The sequence below is a fragment of the Loxodonta africana genome, chromosome 12 (genome assembly GCF_030014295.1).
Source record: "Loxodonta africana isolate mLoxAfr1 chromosome 12, mLoxAfr1.hap2, whole genome shotgun sequence".
NCBI classification, from domain to species: Eukaryota; Metazoa; Chordata; class Mammalia; order Proboscidea; family Elephantidae; genus Loxodonta; species Loxodonta africana.
In genome coordinates, this window is record NC_087353.1 from 46,551,641 (window position 1) to 46,569,768 (window position 18,128).

General features: G+C 38.5%; 1 protein-coding gene across 14 annotated transcripts in view; it reads left to right on the forward strand.

The window, feature by feature from the left end:
• The window catches only part of LCLAT1 (lysocardiolipin acyltransferase 1), a 438,576-nt gene that overhangs the window by 282,222 nt on the left and 138,226 nt on the right, over positions 1-18,128 (forward strand). The window contains exon 9 of one of the 14 annotated variants that reach the window (XM_064295192.1): positions 11,429-12,498. The exons of the other annotated variants lie outside the window; for them this stretch is intronic. Coding sequence (XP_064151262.1) covers positions 11,429-11,799 — 371 coding nt within the window. The 3' untranslated portion in view covers positions 11,800-12,498. Of the gene's footprint in view, positions 1-11,428; positions 12,499-18,128 lie in introns of those variants that run through there. 14 annotated transcript variants of the gene reach the window in all.

Genomic DNA, 18,128 nt, shown 5'->3' on the forward strand with positions numbered 1-18,128 from the left:
AAAAGAACATCGACGAGGAAATCATCAAATCAATGCCATTTATAGTAGCCCCAAAGAAGGTACAGTACTTAGGAGTAAATCTTACCAGAGATGTAAACTACTTATACAAAGAAAACTACAGTACACTTCTGCAAGAAACCAAAAGAGAGTGACTTGCATAAGTGGAGGAACATACTTGCTCATGGATAGGAAGACTTAACATTATAAAAATGTCTATTCTACCAAAAGCGATCTATACATTTAATGCAATTCCGATCCAAATCCCAATGACATTTTTTAATGAGATGGAAAAACAAATCACCAATTTCATATGGAAGGGAAAGAAGCCCCAGATAAATAAGGCATTATTGAAAAATAACAAAGTAGGAGGCCTTACTTTACCTGATTTTAGAACCTATTATACCGCCACAGTAGTCAAAGCAGCCTGGTACTGGTACAACAACAGATACATGGACCAATGGAACAGAATTGAGAATCCAGACATAAATCCATCCACATATGAGCTGCTGATATTTGACAAAGGCCCCAATACAGTTAAATGGGGAAAAGGCAGTCTTTTTAACAAATGGTGCTGGCATAACTGGATATCCATCTGCAAAAAAATAAAACAAGACCCATACCTCACTGCATGCACAAAAACTAACTCAAAATGGATCAAAGACCTAAATATAAAATCTAAATGATAAAGATCGTGGAAGAAAAACTAGGCACAATGTTAGGAGCCCTAATACATGGCATAAACAGTATAGAAAACATTATAAAGCACATAGAAGAAAAACTATATAACTGGGAGCTCCTAAAAATCAAGCATTTGTGCTCATCCAAAGACTTCACCAAAAGAGTAAAAAGACCACCTACAGACTGGGAAAGAGTTTTTAGCTATGACATTTTTGATCAGCGCTTGATCTGTAAAATGTACATAATACTCCAAAAACTCAACTGCAAAAAGACAAATAACCCAATTAAAAAATGGGCAAAAGATATGAATAGACACTTCACTAGAGAAAACATTCAGGTAGCTAACAGATACATGAGGAAATGTTCACGATCATTAGCCATTAGAGAAATGCAGATCAAAACTGCAATGAGATTTCATCTCATGAGATTTCATCTCATGAGATTTCATCTCACTCCAACAAGGCTGGCATTAATCCAAAACACACAAAATAATAAATGTTGGAGAGGCTGTGGAGAGATTATATTGATGCGGTTTACAAGATTAGGTAGTGGCTTAAGCTAATCTCTTTTGTGATATAAAAAAGAAAAGTGAAAAGAGAGACGTGGCGACCACATACCACCAAGAAAGCCGTGCTGGGAGCAGAGTGTGTCCTTTGGACCTGAGGTTACTGTGCTGAGATGATCCCAGATGGGAAGACTGATGACGAGGATCTTCCTCCAGAGCTGCCAGGGAGAGAAAGCTTTCCCCTGGAGCTGGAGCTCTGAATTTGAACTTATAGCCTACTAGACTGTGAGAGAATAAATTTCTCTTTGTTGAAGCCATCCGTTTGTGGTGTTTCTGTTACAGCATCACTAGATAACTAATTACAGTACTGGATTAAAGATTGATAATGTTTAACAATATTAGAGTTAGTATAGGGTCAGCATGAGTCAGAATCGACTTGATGGCAGTGGGTTTGTTTTTTAGTTTAGAGGTAACGTAAGACAGGGCTGTTTTACGTGAAGAACTATTTTTCTCATTGTAGTCACTTCAGTATTTAATTCCTGGAGTCTATAAGTGGAATCATTTAAAACATTCTGAATATACTTAATTATAACTTAAATATGTGTTATAACATCTTTTAATTTATAGGATATTTTGTAACCAACATGTTATTAGTTACTGAAATAACTGATTTTTATATTAAAAGAGGGAAAAGAAAATAAAAATGGTTTCATCTATCTAAAAAATAGAACATGAGACATCAGCAATATCATCATAAAAACCATGGTAATTCTTTTAGTTTACAAAGTCTAATGTAGATACTCTAGGCTCCATATTATTCTGTATTAGCAGCAAATTGAAAAACTTCATCAATTTTTACACAAGAATTCTAAGAAAGTCCTGATCTAGTCCAATAGAATCTATGTCTGAAATATTATAGTCCTTTTTATAAGTTGATATAGTCCATTTTCTGTTGAAATACCATGTACAAGCATTCTCAGCAGATCAGCATAGTAAGATTTATCTTTACTAAGATTATCATAAATCCACGCATCTAAAACAAAGTTAATTTCTCTAGAGAAACCATTGGCTTGATGATGCTAGATTTAAAGAAATTAAGGTGACCAAGTTAGCAATTGAAATAATAAAATTAAGACAGACTATCATGTGCTTGTTTGTTTAGTATTATGTAACTGTTATTCATATATATTTTTTAATTTAAAGAAAATTTGACATTTTTTTGTTTTTGTTTTTAATATATAAAACAAAACGAATCCTGTGCAGCTATCTATGAAGTTTTAAAGTTGTCAGGAGTTTATTATAGATAACAAGAAACAATACTTAGGTTATTTAAAGCAAAGATTTTAAAGGTAAAAACCTCAGTTTTTAAAACCGCATAGCTTGGTTTTAGCTCAGGAATTTTATTTTAATGAGAAACTGAGCCCTTGTTTTTAAGACAGATTGCATAAAGAATAATTAACACTTTAGCTTAGTAATTAAAGGAAATTTTCTTATTTAACAGTGAGAAGCCTAATTCATTGTTTATATATTATTTGATATTAAGGTTCTTAAAAATTCTTATGATTTAACTCATTAAACTTTTAGTTGTAATAAATTAGATCTTTGACTATATTAAACAAAAATCTTTTAACAGCGCAGTAGACCCATATGAAATAAAAAGGGTCATAACAGAATAATATGGAAAATTGTACCCAAACAAATATGAAAACCTGAAGAAATGAACAAATTTATAGAAACACAGTACTTCCCTAAGCTAACACAAACTGAGATAGAAAATCTGAACAGACCTATAACAAGAGAAGAGATTGAAGTGGTAATAAAAAAAACTTGGAACAAAAAGAAGTGTGGCGTGGACGGCTTCACTGGAGAATTCTACCAAACATTGAGAGAAGAGCTCACATCATTACTACTCACACTATTTCAGAACATAGAAAAGGAAGGAATACTCCCTACTATTCTATGAAGCTGGATGTCATGGATTGAATTGTGTCCTCCCCAAAATGTGTGTATCAATTTGGCTGGGCTATGATTCCCAGTATTGTGTAATTTTCCTATATGTTGAAAATCCTGCCTCTATGATGTTAATGAGGGAGAATGGGCTGCAGTTGTTTTAGTGAGGCAGGACTCAATTTACGAGATTGGATTGTGCCTTAACGCAATCTCTTAAAATATAAAAGAGAGAAGTGAGCAGAGAGACAGGGGGACCTCATACCACCAAGAAAGCAGTGCTTGGAGCAGAGCATGTCCTTTGGACCCGGGTTCCTGCTGGAGAAGCTCCTAGTCTGGGGGAAGATTGCCTTGGCCTGAAGCTGATGCCCTGAATTTGGACTTTTAGCCTACTTTAAAGTGAGGAAATAAACTTTTCTTTGTTAAAGCCATCCATTTGTGGTATCACTTTTTATAGCAACCCTAGACAACTAAGACACCAGCATAACCCTGATAGCAAAACCAGACAAAGACACCACAAAAAAAGAAAATTACAGACCAATATCTTTCATGAATATAGATGCAAAAATTCTCAGCAAAATTATAGCCAGTAGAATTCAGCATCATAGCTAAAAAATTATACACTATTACCAAGTGGTTCATACCTGGTATGCAAGGATGGTTCAACATAGAAAATCAGTCAATGTAATCCACCACATAAGGAGAACAAAAGAAAAGAATCACCTGATCATGTCAGTCAACGCAGAAAAGACATTCGATAAAGTCTAACACCCATTCCTGATAAAAACTCTCAATAAGATAGGAATAGAGTGGAAATTCCTCAACATAATAAAGGGTATCTGTACAAAGCCAACAGCCCACATCATTCTCAATGGAGAGAAGCCAAAAGCATTCCCCCTGAAAATGGGAACAAGACTAGGATGCCCATGATCACCACTCCTGTTTAACATTGTGCTGGAGGTCCTAGCTAGAGCAGTAAGGCAAGAAAAAGAAGTAAAGGGCATCCAAACTGGAAAGGAAAAAGTAAAACTATCGCTACTCACATATGACGTCACAGAGAAACTGTGGGGCAGTCCTACTCCATCCTACAGGGTCTCTATGAGTTGGAATCGATTCGACGGCACTGGGTTTTAGAGAACTCAAAAGATTCCACAAGAAAACTACTGAAAGTAGTTTGAGAAAGATTCAGCAGAGTAACAGGATATATGATAAGCACACAAAAATCAGTTGGATTCCTATATACCAACACAGAGAACTTAGAAAAAGAAATTAGGAAAACTATCATTTATAATAACCCCTAAAGAGATAAAATACTTAGGAATAAATCTAACCAGGGACATAAAAGATCTATACAAAGAAAACTGCAAAACACTACCTCAACAAAGCAAGAGACTACATGAATGGAGAAATATACCCTGCTCATTGATAGGAAGACTCGGCATTGTGAAAATCTCAGTTGTACCCAAAGCAACCTACATATATGATGCCATCCCAATCCAAATGCCAGCAACATTCTGTAACAAGATGGAAAAATTAATCACCATGCGTCTACTTGAGCCAAGAAACTCATCACTCCTCAGCAGTAGCATTTCCTATCTTATAGTCCAGTCCAATCCCTATCTGAAGAGTCAGCTTTGGGAATGGTTCCAGTCATGGGCTAACGGAAGGTTAGGGGATCATGACCTCTGGGTCCTTCTAGTCCCAGACCATGAAGTCTGGTGTTTTTACGAGAATTTGAGGTCTGCATCCCACTGTTTTCCTGCTCTATCAGGGATTCTCTGTTGTGTTCCCTGTCAGGGCAGTCATCGCTTGTAGCTGTGCACCATCTAGTTCTTCCGGTCTTAGGCTGATGTAGTCTCTGATTTATGCGGCCCTTTCTGTCTCTCGAGCTCATAAATTACCTTGTGTCTTTGGTGTTCTTCATTCTCCTTTGCTCCAGGTTGGTTCAGACCAATTGATGCATCTTAGATGGCCGCTTGCTAGCATTTAAGACCCCCGATGCCACTCACCAAAGTGAGATGCAGGATGTTTTCTTAATAGATCTTATTATGCCAATTGACCTAGATGACCTCTGAAACCATGGTCCCTAGACCCCCGCCCCTGCTACAATGGTCTTCGAAGCATTCGGTTTATTCAGGGAACTTCTTTGCTTTTGGTTTAGTCCACTTGTGGTGACCTCTCCTGTATTGCATGTTGTCTTTCCTTTCACCTAAAATAGTTCTTATCTACTACCTAATTAGTGAATACCCCCTCCCTTCCTCCCTCCCCACCTTTGTAACCATCAAAGAATATTTTCTTCTGTGTTTTAACTATTTCTTGAGTTCTTATAATAGTGGTATCATATAATATTTGTCCTTTTGCAACTGACTAATTTCACTCAGCATGCCTTCCAGATTCCTCCATGTTATGAAATGTTTAACGGATTCATTATTGTTCTTTATCTATGGGTAGTATTCCATTGTGTGAATATACCATAGTTTATTTATTCCATTGTCCATTCATCCATTGACAGGCACCTTGGTTGCTTCCATCTTTTTGTTATTGTAAACAGTGCCGCAACAAACATGGGTGTGCATATATCGGTTCACGGAAAGACTCTTGTTTCTCTAGGATATATTCCAAGGACTGGGATTGCTGGATCTTATGGAACTTCTACTTCTAGCTTTTTAAGGAAGTGCCAAATTGATTTCCGAAGTGATTGTACCATTTTACATTCCTAACAGCAGTGTATAAGTGTTCCAGTCTTTCCACAACCTCTCCAACATTTCTTATTTTGGGTTTTTTGAATTAATGCCAGCCTTGCTGGAGTGAGATGGTATCTCATTGTAGCTTTGATTTGCATTTCTGTAATGGCTAATGATCATGAGCATTTCCTCATGTATCCATTAGCTGCCTGCATGTGTTCTTTGGTGAAGAGCCTGTTCATATCCTTTGCCTGTTTTTTAATTGGGTTATTTGTCTTTTTGTTGTTGAGGTTTTGCAGTATCATGTAGATTTTAGAGATCGAACGGTGATCGGAAATGTCATAGCTAAAACCTTTTTCCCAGTCTGTAGGTAGTCTTTTTACTCTTTCGGTGAAGTCTTTGGATGAGTATAAGTGTTTGATTTTTAGGAGCTCCCAGTTATTTCTCTTCTGGTGTTTGAGCGTTGTTAGTAATGTTTTGTATACTGTTTATACCATGTATTATGACTCAGAGTTGTCCCTATTTTTTTTCTTCCATGGTCTTTATAGTTTTAGATTTCACCGTTAAGTCTTTGATCGTTTTGAATTAGCTTTTGTGCATGGTGTGAGATATGGGTCTTGTTTCATTTTTTGCAGATGGATATTCAGGAACAAGTGTTAACTTTGGTGGAGGGAAAGACAACACACAATATAGGGGAAATCAGCACATCTTGACAAAGGCAAAGTCATAGAAGCTTCTTAGACACATACAGACACCTTGAAGGACCAAATTACTGGGCTTAGCACTAGGGATGTAATCTCAGGGGACATCTAGATCAATTGGCATAATAATAGTTCATAAAAAAAGCTCTACATCATTCTTTGATGAGTAGCATCTGGGGTCTTAAAAGCTTGTGAATGGCCATGTTTGGAGCAAAGGAGAATGAATAAAACCAAAGACACAAGGAAAATGTTAGTCCAAAGGACTGAGGGACCACATGAACCAGAACCTCTACCAGCCCAAGCCCAGAAGAACTAAATGGTACCTGGCTACCACCACTGACCACACTGACAGGGATCATAATAGTGAGTCCTGGATAGAGCAGGAGAAAAATGTAGAACAAATATGAAATTCCCAAAAAAAAAAAAAGACCAGGCTTACTGGTCTGATAGAGACTGCAGGAACCCCCAAGACGATGGCCCCCGGACACCCTGCTGACTCAGAACTGAACTCCCAAAGCCCATCTTTCAGCCAAAGATTAGACAGTCCTATAAAGCAAACAATAACACATGTGAGAAGTGTGCTTCTCAGTTCATTCAAGTATGCAAGACGAAATGGGCAGCACTTGCCCAAAAGCAAAGACAAAAAGGCAGGAAGAGACAGGAAAACTGGATGAATGGACACGGGGAACCTGTGGTGTAAAGGGAAATGGGGAGAGTGTTGATACATTTCCAGGATTAGAACCAATGTCACAAAACATTTGTGTATAAATTTTTGAATGAGAAACTACTTGGTGCTGTAAACTTTCGTCTAAAGCACAATAATATTTAAAAGAAATATTTTTAACAAACTTTCTATACTCTTTGTTGTATGTTTTTCATAGGATAATTCTTATTGGCAGACACATTTATTATTGTATGCAAACATACACATTTTCCTGTGACCGGTTTTTATTTTTATATTTAATTTTTTTTCCTTATTTTGGAACAACCAGTATCTTTCATTTTAGGACATAATTACTTTTTTTTTTCCTAACCAAACATAGTTTATATATTTAATTCAGCTTAAGTTGTCCAAAAAGATTTTGGAAATTATTTTATGTTTATCTGTTATAAAACATAAAAACTTTACTGGGATGGATTTACTTTTATTAATTCCTGAGAATATTAGGACTATTTATTTATCATTAAATTAATTAGAGTAAGTTCTTTGAAGAACTATCATAATCTAATTTAATAAAAAAAAATTAATAAAACAACAGAAATCTAGCAATTTGTGGGACCTGCTCTAGAATCAGGCTTATATAATACTATACAACATAAGTAATTTAGTTTCTTAGCATCACTGAGATTCTAAATTGCTTCCAGCTATATTCTGCTTGTAGTTATTTTTAAGCATGAACTTTAGATCAGCCTCCTGTTGTTGTTGTTGTTAAGTGCTGTCCAGTCGATTCCAACTCATAGCAACCCTCTCTATGCGGAAGGAAACACTGACCAGTCCTGTGCCATCTTCACAATCCCTGGGCTCTAGCGCATCCTTGCAGCCACTGTGTCATTCCATCTCATTGAGGGTCTTCCTCTTTTTTACTGACCCTCTGCTTTACCAAGCATGATATCTTTCTCCAGGGACTGTGCCTGCTGATAACATATCCAAAGTATGTCAGATGAAGTCTCGCCATCCTTGCTTCTAAGGAGCATTCTGGCTGTGCTTCTTCCGAGACAGATTTGTTTGTCCTTCTGGCAGTCCATGGTATTCTTCACCAACAGCATAATTCAAAGGTGTGGATTCTTCTTCAGTCTTCCTTATTCATTGTCCATCTTTCACATGCATACAAGGTGATTGAAAAGGTCATGGCTTGGGACAGGCACATCTTAGTCCTTAAAGTGGCACATTTTTAACACTTTAAAGAGAGCTTTTGCAGCAGATTTGCCTAATTCAATGTGTCCTTTGATTTCTTGATTGTTCCTTCCACACACATGTGTTGTGGATCCAAGTTAAATGAAATCCTTTACAACTTCAATCTTTTCTCTGTTTATCATCTTGTTGCTTAGTGGTCCAGTTGTGAGGATTTTTGTTTGTTTTTTTATGTTAATGTGTAATCCATACTGAGGGCTATAGTCTTTGATCTTCATCAGTAAATGCTTCAAGTCCTCTTCACTTTCAGCACATAAAGCTGTGTCATCTGCATATCCCAGGATGTTAATGAGCCTGCCTTCGATCCTAATGCTGCATTCTTCTTTATATAGTCCAGGTTCTTGGATTATTTGCTCAGCATACAGATTGAATAAGAATGGTGAAAGGATACAACCCTGATGCACGCCTTGCCTGACTGTAAACCACGCTGTGTATCCTTCTTCTATTTGAATGACTGCCTCTGCATCCATGGACAGGTTCCTTGTGAACACAATTAAGTGTTCTGGAATTCCCATTCTTCCCAATGTTATTCATAATTTGGTATGACCCACACAGTCGAATGCCTTTGTTTTGTCAATAAAACACTGGTAAACAAACATCTTTCTGGTATTCTCTACTTTCAGCCATGATCCATATGACATCAGCAGTGATATACCTTATTCCATATCCTCTTTTGAATCGGCTTGAATTTCTGGGAGTTCCCTGTAGATATATTATTGCTGCAACTGCTTTTGAATGATCTTTGTCAAAATTTTACTTGTCTGTGATAATGATACTGTTCAATAATTTCAACATTCAGTTGGATCACCATTCTTTGTAATGGGCACAAATATGGATCTCTTCCAGTTGGTTGGCCATGTAGCTGTCTTCCAAATTTCTTAGCACAGAAAAGTGAGCACTTCCAGCAGTGCATGTGTTCGTTGAAACATCTCAACTGATAATTCCATCAATCCCTGGAGCCTTGTTTTCACCAATGTTTTCAGTGCAGCTTGGACCTCTTCCTTTAGTACCATCAGTTTTTGATCATATGCTGCCTCCTGAAATGGTTGAAGTTGACCAGTTCTTTTTGGTACAGTGACTTTGTGTATTACTTCCATCTTCTTTTGATGCTCCTGTGTCATTTTAGTATTTTCCCCATAAAATCTTTCAATATTGCAATTCAAGACTTGAATTTTTTTCCTCAGTTCTTTCAGCTTGAAAAATGCTGAGCGTGTTCTTCCCTTTTGGTTTTCTATCCCCAGGTCTTTGCATGTCATTATAATACTTTGTCTTCTTGAGCCACCCCTTTGAAATCTTCTGTTCAGCTCTTTGACTTCATTTCTTCCTTTCGCTTTAGCTACAGTATGTTCAAGAGCAAGTTTCAGAGTCTCTTCTGACACCCATTTTCATCTTTTCTTTCTTTACTGTCTTTTTAATGACTTCGTGGTTTCTTTATGTATGATGTCCTTGATGTCATCCTACAACTCATCTGGTCTTCGGTTATTAGTGTTCAGTGCATCAGATCTATTCTTGAGGTGGTCTGTAAATTCAGATGGCATACACTCAAAGTTGTACTTTGGCTCTCGTGGACTTGTTCTAATTTCCTTCAACTTCATATTGAATTTTCATGTAAGCAATTGATGGTCTGTCCCTAGCCTTGTTCTGGCTGATGATACTGAGCTTTTCCATCATTTCTTTCCATAGATGTAGTCAGTTTGATTCCTGTGTATTCCATCTGGTGAAGTCCATGTGTATAGTTGCTGTTCATGTTGTTAAAAGGTATTTGCAATGAAGAGGTCGTTGGTATTGTGAAATTCTATCATGCTGCTATCTGGCACCATTTCAATCACCAAGGCTATATTTTCCAACTACCAATCCTTCCAACTTTTGAACTCCAATTGCCAGTAATTATCAATGCATCCTGATTGCATGTTTGATCAATTTCACACTGTAGGAATTTGTAAAAATCTTCAATTTCTTCATCGTTGGCCTTAGTGTTATGTGTAAATTTGAATAATAGTTGTAATAACTGGTCTTTGTTGCAGGTGTATGGGTTTTATCCTGTCACTGACAATGTTGTACTTCAGGATAGATCTTGAAATGTTCTTTTTGATGATGAATGCGGTGCCATTTCCCATCAACTTGTTATTCCCAGCATATCAGACCATATGATTGTTTCAAAATGACCAGTACATGTCCATTTCAGCACATTAAAACCTAGAATATAAATGTTTATGTGTGCCGTTTCATTTTTGATGATTTCCAATTTTCCTAGATTCATACTTCATACATTCTACCTTCCTATTATTAATGGATGTTTGCAGCTGTTTCTTCTCATTTCAAGTCATTGCTACATCAGCAAATGAGGATCCCCAAAGCTCAGCTCCATCCACATCGTTAAGGTCAACTCTACTTTTAGGAGACAGCTCTTTCCCAGTCATATTTTGAGTACCTTCCAACCTGAGGGTCTCCTTTTCCATCACCTAACCAGTGTTCTGCTATTTATAAGGTTTTTGTTGGCTAATTTTCTTCAGAAGTAGACCACCAGGTCCTTTTCCTAGTCTTTCTTAGTGTGGAAGCTCATCTGAAACCTGTCCCCATGGGTGACCTTGCTGGTATTTGAATACTGATGGCAGCATCATGGCAACGTGCAAGCCCCCGCAGTATGGCAAACTGACAGACGCTTGGGGGTCATTAAAAAAAGTGTTTATTAATGGCTCTATTTTTTTTTTTTCATAACAATTAAACCCACCAATAGACAGATTTGGGAGAAACAGCTTGTTCAGCTACCTGGTAATTAATTTTGAAAGTCAGAAGCTTTGCTTTTTTTCTTCTCCTTTTTTTTTATTATTGTACTTTAGATGAACCTTTACAGAACAAACTAACTTCTCATTCAACAATTAGTACACATACTATTTTGTTACATAGGATACCAACCCCACAACATGTCAACACTCTCCCCTTCTCAACCTTGTGTTCCCTATTACCAGTTTTTCCCTATTACCATTTATTAACACAACAGAGAACCTGCAGTGGCAGAGAAGCAGCAACAGCAGAGTACCAGCAGCAGCAGAAGCAGGAGATCAGCAGGAGACCAACCCACAGAGTAAGAGAGCTGAGTGCCTGTGCGCAGGAGGCCTCCTGGCAGAATGCGGTGCCTCCGGGCAGTTATCGGTGAAGCTAGGCCTGCCAACACACAGAGCCACAGAGCTGAGGGTCTGTGTGCAGGATGCTTCCTGGCGGAGTGGGGTACCTCTAGGAACTTATCAGTGGAGCCACAGAGCTTTGGAACACTTATCCCAGAAGTGCGGATGGGGGCATGAGGCCAGAGTAGCTGAGAGGCCAAGAAACCAGGAAACAGAAGGTGAAGAGACAAGGAACATAAGAAGTTGAGCTGCCTCAGTCTCAAAAGGTATGGCCAGGACCTCAGGGGTTTCAAAGGGTAGAACCTCTGGTGTTTCTAAGGGTGGAATTGCCACTCAGATGGACTAGGAGAATTGTGTACCTAAAGACGAGGGAGCAGAGTAGCTGTCCCAAGTGGGCCTGGAAGGCAGAGTTGAAGCCCAGGGCCGAGGGGCCTCCACTCAGAATTTGGAGAGTGTGGCCAATACCTAGAATCTGGAAATCAGGGCCCATTGTGTAAATTGTCTCAGAGAACAGAATATTATTTTCAAAGCTTTGAGGGCTAGTGTAATGTGTTCATTGTGCTGACTTGCTTGGTGCATGTTATGCTTTCTTTCCCTCCAGTTTCTCCCATTTGTAATGGAAATGTCTAGCTTGTGCCTGTTCTGTCGTTGTACCTATGGAAACAGATAACTTGTATTCTAGAGTTCACAGATGAAGAGGAATTTTTGGATTTTGGACTTAGAGTTAAGACTTTTGCTATGATATGATGGGGTGAATATGTTCTGCATGTTACAAAGATGTAATTTTGTGGGGGCCAAAGGGTGGGATATCATGGATTGAATTATGTCCCCCCAAAATTGTGTGTATCAACTTGGTTAGGCCATGCTTCCCAGTATCAAGTGGTCAGCCTCCATTATGTGATTGTAATTTTGTGTTGAGAGGATTAGGGTGGGATTGTAACACCATCCTTACTCAGGTCACCTCAAGAGATGAAAGGGAAGCAAGCAGACAGTTGGGGACCTCATACCACCAAGAAAGCAGCACCAGGAGCAGAGTGTGTCCTTTGTACCTGGGGTCCCTGAGCCTGAGAAGCTCCTTGACCACGAGAAGATTGAGAACAAGGACCTTCCTCCAGAGCCAACAGAGAGAGAAAGCCTTCACCTGGAGCCAATGCCCTGAATTCGGACTTATAACCCACTGACTGTGAGAAAATAAATTTCTCTTTGTTAAAGCCATCCACATGTGGTATTTCTGTTATGGCAGCACTAAATAACTAAGACAGGAGACTAGGGAGGGAGGGAGAGAAGAATTCACTAACTAGATAGTAGAGAAAAATCGTCTTAGGTGAAGGGAGGAACAATACACAATACAGGGTAAGTCAGCACCACTGGACTAAACTAAAAGCTAAGAAGTTTCCTGAACATAACCAAACACTTTGAGGGACAGAATTGCAGGGCCAGGGTTCTGGGGACCATGGTTTCATGTGACATCTAGGTCAATTGGTATAATAAAGTTAATTAAAATGTTTAGCATCCCACTTTGGTGAGTGGCATCTGGGATCTAAAAAGCTAGCAAATGGCCATCTAAGATGCATTAGTTGGTCCTAACCCACGTGGAGCAAAGGAGAATCAAGAACACCAAAGACACAAGGAAAATATTAGCCCAAAAGACAAAAGGGCCGCATAAACCAGAGACTTCATCAGCCCGAGACTAGAAGAATTAGATGGTGCCTGGCTACCACCAATGAGCACCATGACCGGTAATATAACATAGAATTCCTGACGGAGCAGGAGAAAAATGTACAGAACTCAGATTCATGTGGAAAGACTACACTTAATGGTCTGACTGATACTAGAGGAACCCCAGAAGACATACCCCCTGGAGTCTCTCTTAACCCAGAACTGAGCTCATTCCCAAAGACAACTCTTCAAAGATTGGACTGTAAAACATAAAATAATATTTGTGAGGAACGTACATCTTAGTTCAAGTAAATGCACAAGACTAGATGAATGGCTTCTGTCCAGAGGCAGCATGGGAGGGCCAAAAGGGATAGGAGCTGGTTGAATGCACAGGGGAAACCTGGGATGGAAAGGTGAAGTGTGCTGTCACATTGTGAGGATTGCAGCTAGGGTCTCATATAAATAAATTTTTGTATGAGATATTAACTTGAGCTGTAAGCTTTCACCTAAAGCGCACACACACACACACACACACACACAAAAGGATTATAATCTATATTTTTCTCCAACTCTATCCAGAACCCTCCATTGTGATCACTGTCAGAGCAGTCAGTGGTGGTAGCTGGGCACCATCTAGTTGCCCTGGACTCAGTTTGGTGAATGCTGTGGTAGTTGTAGTCCATTGGTCCTTGGACTGATTTTTCCCTGTGTCTTTGGTTTTCTTAATTCTCCTTTGGTCTAGGTGGGGTGAGGCCAGTGGAGTATGTTTGATGGCCACTCACCGCTTTTAAGACCCTAGACGCTACTGACCAAAGGAGGATGTAGAACATTTTTTTTTATAAACTATGTTATGCCAGTTGAGCTAGACGTTCCCTGAGACCATGGTCCCCACAGCCCCACCCCCCATCCCAGCAATTCGGTCCCTCAGGGAATTTGGATGTGTTCATGGATTATCCGTGACCTTGCCCTGGACAAGTCATGCTGGCTTCTCCAGTATTGCGTACTGTCTTTCACTTCACCAAAGTTACCAACCATCTACTGCCTATTTAGTGTTTTTTAATCCCTACCTCCCCGCCCCCGTAACTATCAAAGATTGTTTCTTTTTGTGTATAAACCTTTTCGTGAATTTTTGTAGTAGTGTTGTCACACAATATCTGTCTTTTTATGATTAACTTATTTCACTCAGCATAAAGCCCTGCAGATTCATCCATGTTGTGAGGTGCTTCACAGATTCATTGGTTTTCTTTATCACCATTTAGTATTCCATTGTGTGTATGTACCATAGTTTGTTTATCCATTCATCTGTTGAGGGTCATCTAGGTTATTTGCATCTTTTTGCTGTTGTGGAAAATGCTGCAATGAACGTGGGTATGCACATGTGTATTCATGTGATGGATCTTATTTCTCTAGGATATATTCCTAGGAGTGGAATTGCTAGATCATATGGTATTTCTCGACAACACTGGGTTTTTCTGGGATGGTATTTCTATTTCTAGCTTTTTAAAGAGGGACTGTATCATTTTCCAAAGTGATTGTACCATTTTACATCCTCACCCACAATGCACAAGAATTCCAGTCTCCCCGCAGCCTCTCCAACATTTGTTATTTTCTGCTTTTTTGTGCCAGTAATGCTGGGGTGAGATTGTATCACATTGTGGTTTTGATTTGCATTTCTCTAATGGCTAGAGATGGTGAGCGTTTCCTCATGTGTCTGTTAGCCGCTTGAGTGTCTTCTTTGGTGAAGTGTCTTGTTCATTTCCTTTGCCCATTTTTAAATTGGATTATTTGTCTTTTTGTTGTAGAAGTATTGGGTTTTCTTACAAAGTTTAGAAATAAGACCTTTGTTGGATTCGTCATAGCTAAATTTACATTGGTCAATGTATCTGTCGTTGTACCAGTACCAGGCTGTTTTGACTAATAGCTGTATAGTAGGTTCTGAGGTCAGGTAGTGTGAGTCCTCCTACTTTATTCTTTTTCAGTAGTGCTTTACTTATCTGGAGCCTCTTCCCTTTCCCTGTGAAGTTACTGATTAGTTTTTCCATCTCTTTAAAGAATGCTGTTTGTATTTGGATCGGGATTGCATTGTATTTGTAGACTGCTTTTTTTTGAGTAGAATTGACATTTTCACAATGTTGAGTCTACCTATCCACGAGCATGGTATGGTTTTCCATTTATGCAGATCTCTTGGTTTCTTGCAGTAGTATTTTGTAGTTTTCTTTGTATAGGTGTTTTACATCCGTGGTTGAATTTATCCCTAAGTACTTCATTTTTTAGGGGTTATCATAAATGGTATTGTTTCCCTGATTTCCTTTTTGTCAGTTTCTTCTTTTTTTATTGATGTATAGGAATCCACCTGGTTTTTTACATTTGTCTTGCATCCTGCTACACTTTTGAATCTTTCTATTTTTTTTTTTTTTATTAGTTCTAGTAGTGTTCTCCTGGAGTGTTTTGGGCTTTCTGTGTGTAATATCATATCATCTGCAAATAGGGATAGTTTTACTTCTTACTTACCAATTTGGATGCCTTTTACTTCCTTTTCTTGTTGTATTGCTCTAGCTAGGACTTCCAGCACAGTGTTAAATATGAGTGGTGATAAAGGGCAACCTTGTCTTTTTCATGTTCTCAAAGGGGAATACTTTCAGCTTCTCTCCATTAAGAATGATGTTGGCTGTTGGTTTTGTACAGGTGCCTAATTCTTCCTTATTCATTGTCCAGCTTTCACATGCAGATGATGCGATTGAAAATACCCATGGCATGGGTCAGGTGCACCTTAGTCTTCAAGGTGACACCTTTGTTTTTCAACACTTTGAAGAGGTCCTTTGCAGCAGATTTGCCCAGTACGATGCGTCTTTTGATTTCTTGACTGCTCCTTCCGTGGGTATTGATTGTGGATCCAAGTAAAATGAAATCCTTGACAACTTCAGTCTTTTCTCCATTTATCATGATGTGGCTTATTGGTCCAGTTGTGAGGATTTTTGTTTTCTTTATGTTGAAGTGTAATCCATACTGAAGGCTGTGGCCTTTGATCTTAATCAGTAAGTGCTTCAAGTCCTCTTCACTTTTAGCAAACAAGGTTGTGTCATTTGGGCAACTCAGGCTGTTAATGAGTTATCTTGCAATCCTGATTTCCCATTCTATATATACTCCAGCTGCTCAGATTATTTGCTCAGTACACTGACTGAATAAGTACGGTGAAAGGATACAATACTGACATACACCTTTCCTTACTTTAAACCACTCAGTATCCACTTGTTCTATCTGAACAACTGCCTCTTGATCTATGTACAGGTTCCTCATGAGCACAATTAAATGTTCTGGAATTCCCGTTCTTCGCAATGATATCCATAATTTGTTATCATTCACACAGTCAAATGCCTTTGCATAGTTAATAAAACACAGGTAAACATCCTTCTGGTATTATCTGCTTTCAGCCAGGATCCATCTGACATCAGTAATGATATCCCTGGTTCCATGTCCTCTTCTGAATCCGGCCTGAATTTCTGGCAGTTCCCCGTCAGTATACTGTTGCAGCAGCTTTTGAATGATCTTCAGCAAAATTTTGCTTGCATGTGATATTAATGATATTGTTTGATAACAGCTTCCCAGAGTCAGCCAAATGTTTACAAGGCTGAGATTCCTAGGCAGTGATAAAGTTAGATACCTGAACCAACATCTTGGTCAGTATATCCAAATTCACCTGTGAACAAAGAGACAGACATATAAACAACAAATCCTACAATAAATCTGAGGAGGGAGCATCTATGTAAAAAGAGCCAAAGCTCGGACCCGAGAGGGCTTTACCTTGTTGCACTCCCAAATCCGCCATGGAGATGGAAGGCCCCAAAATGATCCAGCTCGGTGCTATTACCCCAAAATACCTGGAATCTTGGTTATTACGAAGGCAAATTCTCCTTTGGGTCCCATCTGGGTCCCCAAGAAATGTCTAAGAGTAATAAATGCCTACTCTGTTAAAGTAAAGGCAGGAGATTTTTTGAAGGTTTGATAACAGTCTGAACTGGAGAAACATCTGATTTTACAGAGTGAACAAATGCTTCCAAAATGGCCAAGCTGTGGAGACCTTTTAAAAGGTGAAAACAGAAAAGTTGAGATGTGCTATTTTGATTAGACATTACAAACTTAGATTAACACAAGGTAAATTACAAGAAGTGGGGGCTGTGAGGTAGTTACAGGACATTTCTCTCTTAAAAACAGCTTGCTTAAGTGAAATTTTTTTGTCAGCAGTTGTCTAGGAGACCTAGATAAGAGTCAGCACCAAGGCCTTCTTCCTGAGACATTGTTTATGGAAAGGCCTTGGTAACTCATGTGAAACAGTGTATTGTTATTCTCTCAGCCTAACCACAGAGAAAATGAGAAAACTTTCTCTACTTTGCGTTTAGTCACAGCCCTTAAAGAATAAGTCAGGAGTTTATATATATTAAAAGAAAAGCAAGATGGAGTAGGGCCTCAAACTCTAAAGCAGGCATTTTTACTTCAGTGAAGTTCCTCAGTTTACATGGTCTTACCACAATTGTACTTTTTATCATAGCTCTGCATATTTATGTTTTATATGTCTGTAGACATAAGTATACATAAAGATAAACACACATATGGCTATATATGAAGGAGAAATTATCCAGAAACATTGCTGAAGTTTTATTAATTTTATAAGAACAATTCACAGTCCATAGTTACCTAGCAGAATAATCTTGTTCAAATGGTTCTTCTCTCCACTCTGATTTCTAACAAGTGTATTGTGTAATGGTGACATCTGTGACAAATTATCACGTTCATCTGGTAGTTGCTAAGTTGTCATAAAACTGCTTGTGCCTAATGTGAAAGTTCTTGAACCATTATATAAGTGTAAATTTTTTACTTCTTTCCTTACATGGCACCACTTTTGTTCCTTTTAGGTTTGAT